Source organism: Notothenia coriiceps, unplaced genomic scaffold (genome assembly GCF_000735185.1).
Source record: "Notothenia coriiceps isolate Sejong01 unplaced genomic scaffold, NC01 NC01_scaffold00035742, whole genome shotgun sequence".
In the NCBI taxonomy this organism is placed as follows: Eukaryota; Metazoa; Chordata; class Actinopteri; order Perciformes; family Nototheniidae; genus Notothenia; species Notothenia coriiceps.
The window spans coordinates 1-6,857 of record NW_011368443.1 but is presented as its reverse complement, the minus strand read 5'-3'; the positions used below and the strand labels follow the sequence as shown (position 1 = coordinate 6,857).

The 6,857-nt window shown below is 41.9% G+C and overlaps 1 protein-coding gene across 1 annotated transcript; it reads left to right on the top strand.

The window, feature by feature from the left end:
• Positions 1-1,162: 1,162 nt before the first annotated feature.
• On the top strand, positions 1,163-6,483 carry LOC104963163 (centrosomal protein of 85 kDa-like; the record flags this gene model as incomplete). Its single annotated transcript, XM_010791723.1, has 6 exons — positions 1,163-1,274; positions 1,367-1,531; positions 3,168-3,320; positions 4,035-4,189; positions 5,666-5,833; positions 6,103-6,483. Coding segments are annotated over 6 exons (1,134 nt in total), but the record flags the coding sequence as incomplete, so codon positions are not given.
• Between the last annotated feature and the right edge of the window lie 374 nt (positions 6,484-6,857).

Genomic DNA, 6,857 nt, shown 5'->3' with positions numbered 1-6,857 from the left:
GCTAACGCACTCCAGGTGTTAAATCAATCGATAATACTTATCGGATATGCACAAACACGCTTATGCTAACAAGCTGAGATTCCACAGATTCTAGAAATATAAGTATCATCACTGAGCGATCAGAACTCGCGACAGGGGAAGCAAATACAGACATCACATGACGTAGCTTTAGGTAGCAAAACACATAGATATGCTCACCTTTTGCTGTTATTCTGATCAAAAACTAGAAAAACGCGGCTGAAGGTTAATCCATAGGTTAATCCAATGTGTCTGTCACTTTGAAAAAGTATTGATAATCCATAATTCCATTTTTATGTCAAAAACGGAGTTTTCATTAGCTGCTAATGATAGCTTCCAGAGTGAATGACAGCTTCCTGTTTTGTTTCCTGTTCTGACGTAGGCGCCCTGTGACCATCAGATTTGACGACGCTGATTTGGCTGAAAATATGTTTTGGCGGCATAGTTTAAAGATAGCAACAGACAGCTGCTAGTGGCTGGTGCTGCACCGGTTGAGGGCTCCTCTCTTAGCGCCCAGACGATGAGAGAGAGAGAGGGTAATGATACATGGCAAGGCCAGGCAGGTAACATGTCACTTATCAGTAACTTTAGACATCGTAACACAATTTTAAACGATATTTTATTGTAGATTATACATTTTACTGATACCAATTATATAATATTTACCTTGTTCATTAAAAAAAATATATATATTTTTTTCTTTAAATATATTTTTTATTTTTATTTTTCATGTGGGAAGAGGTGGGGCGACGCCCCTAGCGCCCCTATGGGCCGGGCGCCACTGTCCTCATGTTTTCTGTTGTGATCGGTTGTTTCCGTGGATGGCTGAATGGTGTGTAAAGTATTTTGCCATTTTCACCGTTCCTTTCCTTAAGGATAGTCTGGTGTGTACTAAGCCAAAGGAGATAAAGGAACACTCAAGCTCCTTTCCTATCCTCTATGGAATCAGAACAGATCTTATCATGTACTTTCGAATCATTTCACTCCGTAGGGAACGTTCCTAAGTAAAATTGACAATTCGATCCCAACCCATGTCTTTTTTATCTCATCTGTTTTTATGTATTTTGCCCTGTCTGTTCTTGCCTCATCCATCTCAGCTTAAATAGACATTTTATGACAATGTTTGTTTTATTCTGTGTTTCAGACAGAAGCAGCAGATCCTGCAGCTCCATGCCCGGATCAGAGAGAACGAGCTGAGAGCAGAGCAGGTGCTGCACAGCCAGAGGGTGTGGCTGGATGACCCCCCCTTCCAAAAGGTAACACCTCTCTGTGATCAATGAGCATTCATATTGGGATCATATTAAACCTCCAACTATTCAGTCACAGCACCAGTTTTGTTATCCAATAGGAATCAGCGTTGAGAACATGCAAACAGCCCTCTGATAGGCTTTACTGCGATGAGGAGCTGGGGAGGAAGCTGGCGGTGGCTGAGCTGGAGGTTCTCCATCTGAGCGAGTTCTTCAAGCAGGTCAACCACAAATATACAGAGGACATCAGGAAACTGGAGGAAAAGGTATGTGAAGGATCATATTTAACCATTCCAGAACAAAAACTATATTTTGGGAAATATTTGTAAATTAGGAACTGTGTAACAACTCAGTTCAATTGGTCTACAGAGAGTCACATATCTGACTTTATGAAGGAATGCCACTGCTTTACACATTTATAAATTGACCGTCTACTTTGTAAGTGCGGAATGGTCCAATGTCAAACTGGTATGCCAGAGAGACCGGAAAATGGACGTTGATCAAGGGAAATGGCTGAACGTTTTGGCAGACTGTGGAAAATATGTAAAGGAAGCAAAAGGGAAGCTGCACCTTATAAGATGATACACCAATGTTATCACACCCAAAAACAAAAAAGAAGAAGTCTGGCAGTGGCTCAGTCAGTAGGGGCTTGGACTGTGAGCTGTAGGGTCGCCGGTTGAAGTCCCCAACCAGACCTAAATATGGAGTGTGGACTGCTACTTGGAGAGGTCCCAGTTCACCTCCTGGGCCCTGCCGTGGTGCCCTCGAGCAAGGCACCGAACAAACCTGTGACATTTTACATGGAGTAAAGGGCGCTATCACAAAGCAATACTTAACAATACCAACAACCGTAATGCTTCAGCATGACGTTTTTTCCCCTTTAAACTGTGGGTTTTTCTCTGGAAGTTTTTCCTTGTACGATGTGAGGGTCTAAGGACAGAGGGTGTCGTTTTTCTCACGCTGATATTCTGAACAATCTGTGCTGTTGTATTTGCTGTAAAGTGTCTCTACTGTAGGCTATTTTTATTATATGTACAGCACTTAGGCTCGACCAAAAATCGTTTATAAATGTGCTATATAAATAAAACTTAATTTGATTTGAAATCTAAGAAATTGTATATATAAGGAAAACACAGACACCTTTCACCATGGTTACAATATCAATCGATCCAGCAGAGCAATAGCCTATAGTCAAAACATGGAGAAATAACAACAAATATGACACAAAATATACTTTCACTCACCAAAGCTGAAGGCTCACTTGAAAAGAATAGCGGCACGGCAGATGGTGAGCAGTGCAGTGTGGTTTTTACAGTACACATTCATTTTTACAGTGTGCATATTGTAGTGCCTATCTGTAGACACTAATCAGAAGAACGCAGTCTGAAGCAGCAATGTAGAGACCACTAAACATGGTTTTAAAATACATTTTAACATTTATTTCATACATGTTTATTATATATAATTAATTTCTGCTGACAGTAGGTGGGGCTGTGCCACCTGCCCCTATTGACGAGTCGCCACTGATTAGGGGACAGACCTCAAATACCACATATTTCAAAAAGTGCATTTTCTGTTATTATGGTTGGTTTGAAACAGCTTCAAGAATTATCTTGAGACATTGGAAAATAGACAACCCTCCGGATATGAAGGAAGGGGTCAGTGCCATGGTTGAGAAAGCATCCTACTAGGCTATGATCACTAGATTGAAAGGCAATGAAAATGACAAGGGTACTCCTTGGGAATGTTTTTTCATTTCTATTTCATTACTCTTAATTTATGCATCTATTTATTTTATGTTCAGTGTACCGCCAGTATCTAAAAATGTGTTAAATGAATGCAGTTAAATTCAACATAATATTAAATCAGGGTATTAGTAATACTGGGTGTTGTTGTTCTCAGATAAAGACGAGGGATCGCTACATCAGCAGTCTGAAAAAGAAATGTCAGCGAGAGAGCGAACAGATCCGAGAGAAACAGCAACGCATCGAAACTCTGGAGAAATACCTCTCTGATCTGCCGACGCTGGACGAGGTGCAGACCCAGAGCCAGCAGGTACACACACACACACACACACACACACACACACACACACACACACACACACACACACACACACACACACACACACACACACACCAGCAGTGTTAGGGTAGTTACTCAAAAAAAGTAATGCCTTACTGTACTAAATGACTCACTGCTGTACTGTAAGTATTTTGGACTAGTCTGTAACATCACCTGAGATGCACCATAAAGCAAATGGCAAATAACAATATAAAGTTAAACCTCATTTATGCCAGATCAGCACAAACCTCTGTTGGCCAATTTTGAAGATTTAGGGGACTCTGGATCATCTTGATTGAAGAGAATGCTAATCTATTTGAAAATAATTTGTCTACAGTGGAGATACTCATTTTATTTTCGTGCTCTCTATATCCAATGGTCGCAACACTACTCATGGTAGTCAAAATCAGCCCACAGAGAGTACATATACGGTATGTCCACTTTCTGGTTAAAACTGGCCATTTCTTATCTGAAAAAGTCTGAAATGGACTCGCCACCCTTAATAACCCCAAAAAACAATCCGAAATTGTGCAAATCAACCAAGCCATTTGTCAACTATTTTCCAAAATTGCTATAATGCTAATTAACACAACTTATGCCCAACCTATGCAAGTTAGCATTCGGCAGTTGCTATGTGCTGGGGACCGTTGCTTTACTTTTCTGACATAAAGCTTTAGTGTACTCTGTGTGTGTGTTCTATCTCAGCAGGAGGAGGTCCAGCAGAAGGCCAAACATCTGGAGAGAACTGCCTCCCGGTTACAGCAGAGCCTGGAGGAAGGGTACGCACTGATGAAGGAGAAGGACATCAGGATGGAGATGCAGACCATGAGGGAGAAGGAGCTGATCGCATCGGTGCAAAGGTACACACTCTGTCCGCACAGGTGGGAGGAGTACTCACATGATGTACTAGAAAAGTATAAGTACTCACATCTTGTACTTGAGTCAAAGTAGAAGTACCAGAGTGTAGGAATACTCTGTTACAGTAAAAGTCCTGCATTCAAAATGTTCCTCAAGTAAAAGCAGAAAAGTATGATCATCAAAATATAGTTAAAGTAGCGACAGTAAAAGTAGTGATTGTGCAGATTGGTCCATTTCAGAATAATATATATGATATGTTTTATAATGATTGATCATTAAAGTGTTCTCAAAGCTGGTAAAGGTGCAGCTAGTTTGAATGACTTTGTATACTGCAGGGTAGCTTGTGAATTTAATCCAGGTGGAACTAAAGTCTGATTTAACACTTGATTATATTTCACATCATTAATCCAAATATGTTAAGTAACTAAAGGTATTAAATAAATGTAGGCGAGTAAAAGTAGACAATTAACTCTGAATTGTAGTGAATTAGAAGTACAAAGTATTAAAATATTCTGAAAAACAAAACTGTGAAATTCTATCAGATTATAAAGTCATACACAAATTACAAAATAATTCTCACAAATTTGAGAATCAATTGTTTTCTTGCAATACTGTGCAAAAATCACCTTTATGTGAAAACATACATTGTGCCATGGATGTGTACATATTTGTCTTTATTTGTATTCTATTGTCACTAAAGTGTGTTTTTCTTCTCTATATTTAATAAGGTAGCGTTTTTCTGTATCATAGCTTGCCTTTTTTTTTTACCTGCGCTGCCTCTTTTTGCTGTAACACAGTGCATCTCTGCTGTGGGACTAATAAAGGAATTCTGATTCAGATTTCTGTCAGAGAACCACATCGCTTCAGTTTGCATGGTTGATGAACATCATCACTCTGAATTAGGGCAGGCTTGTTCCCAAATATAAGCCTCTTGTCAGGAGACAGCCAGCTACCACCAGGACTGTACAGCAGTGGTCAGATGAAGTCGAGGAGGAGTTGAGGGAGTGCTACAGGTCAACAGACTGGGGGTGTTTCTCAATCTTCTCGAGGACGCTTGCTTGGTAGCACATGTCTTCCGAGCGTCTTGCTTCAGAAGCGAGGCAAGAATACTTCCTGGCATTCGGAAAACAAAGAGTGGAACAGGCTAGCAAGTGTGCAGGTGTGCGTCATAACTCATATGAGAGGCCCCGCCTTACATTTTCCGCCACAGATTTGGGGAAATTGGTCCGTGCGCAAAGCATTGTGGGGATTTTAAGACTGCGGAGTCTACACATGTGCAGCCTCAAAATTTCTCAGACATTAAGAAACACCCTGGGAGATGTTTCAGAGGGTTCACGGTGAGGACATAAATGGACTTTCCCTTTGCAGCACTGACTACATCAGTTTCTGTGAGGAGGGCATTGTATCTACCAAAGGGTACGATACTTCCTAAACAACAAGCCCTGGATCAATGGGCACATTAAAACCCTCTTGAACAGGAACAAGAGGGCTTTCATAGCTCAAGACACTGTGGGGGCTAAAAATGTGCAGAAGGAGCTGAAAAAAGAGCTACGAGCAGCCAAGGAGAAATACAAAGACCAGTTGGAGGGTCGTCTGGAGGTCAATAACTCTCGAGAGGTGTGGGGAGGAACGAGGAAGATCACAGGGTACAAACAATCAAGCACGGCTGTGCAAGGGACCTCTGAAGTTGCGAATGAGCTAAACCTGTTCTTCAGCTGCTTTCCAGCTCAACAGGACAGCAGGGGTTCCCAAACCCTGGCACCATTACTCCCCCTCCCTTTCATACTTCCCCTTCTTCCCCTTCTTCTTCTTCTTCTTCTTCTTCTTCTTCTTCTTCTTCTACGCCCAACACCACTCCAGAGGGGACAACAGCCGTTCCCCGTTCATCCCCAATGTTGGACCACACTCCCAGCAGTTTCACATCTCTGATAATCACTACCGGACAAGTCAGGAATCAGCTCTCGAAGATCAACGTGAGGAAGGCAAGGGGGCCAGAGAACACCAACCTCCGGGTGCTCAAGGCGTGTGCCGGACAGTTAGCGGGAGCTTTTGAGCACCTCTTCAGTCTCTCCTTGAAGCTGATGAAGGTGCCTGACATCTGGAAGACCTCCTGCATTGTCCCGGTGCCCAAAAAGACACGCCCCAGCACTCCAGGAGACTACAGGTCTGTAGCTCTCACTTTACACGTCATGAAAATCTTTGAGAGACTGATCCTGCAGCACCTCAAACCCCTCGTGTGTGACTCCATGGACCCTCTACAGTTTGCCTTCCAGGAAATCATTGGTGTAGAGCAATGGTTCCCAATTCTTTCTTTAATAGAAATGTTTCTTCTGCCCGTAAAGTGTCCAAACCGGGCTTTTCTGGATAAGCGCATTTTTAAAACATAGTCATTGTCCATGCCGGTTTCAGTTGGATTCTTTGTCACAGTTGCTCCGATCAGATCGGTCTCCTCCATTTTGTAGATTATTTAGGACTTTTGAATCCACATAAACACAACGGCAAAATCCGGCTTACTTTGAGCATGTGTTTTAAACAGTTTAATCCCTTTGTGAATTGTTTCCACTTCCGCGCCGTCCTTTCATTTCTTCATACAGCGGGAATCCAAATGAATTAATCCTGAGTCCAATAACCATCGAAGTCACTCCAATAGTGCTCCTTAATTACGCTTTC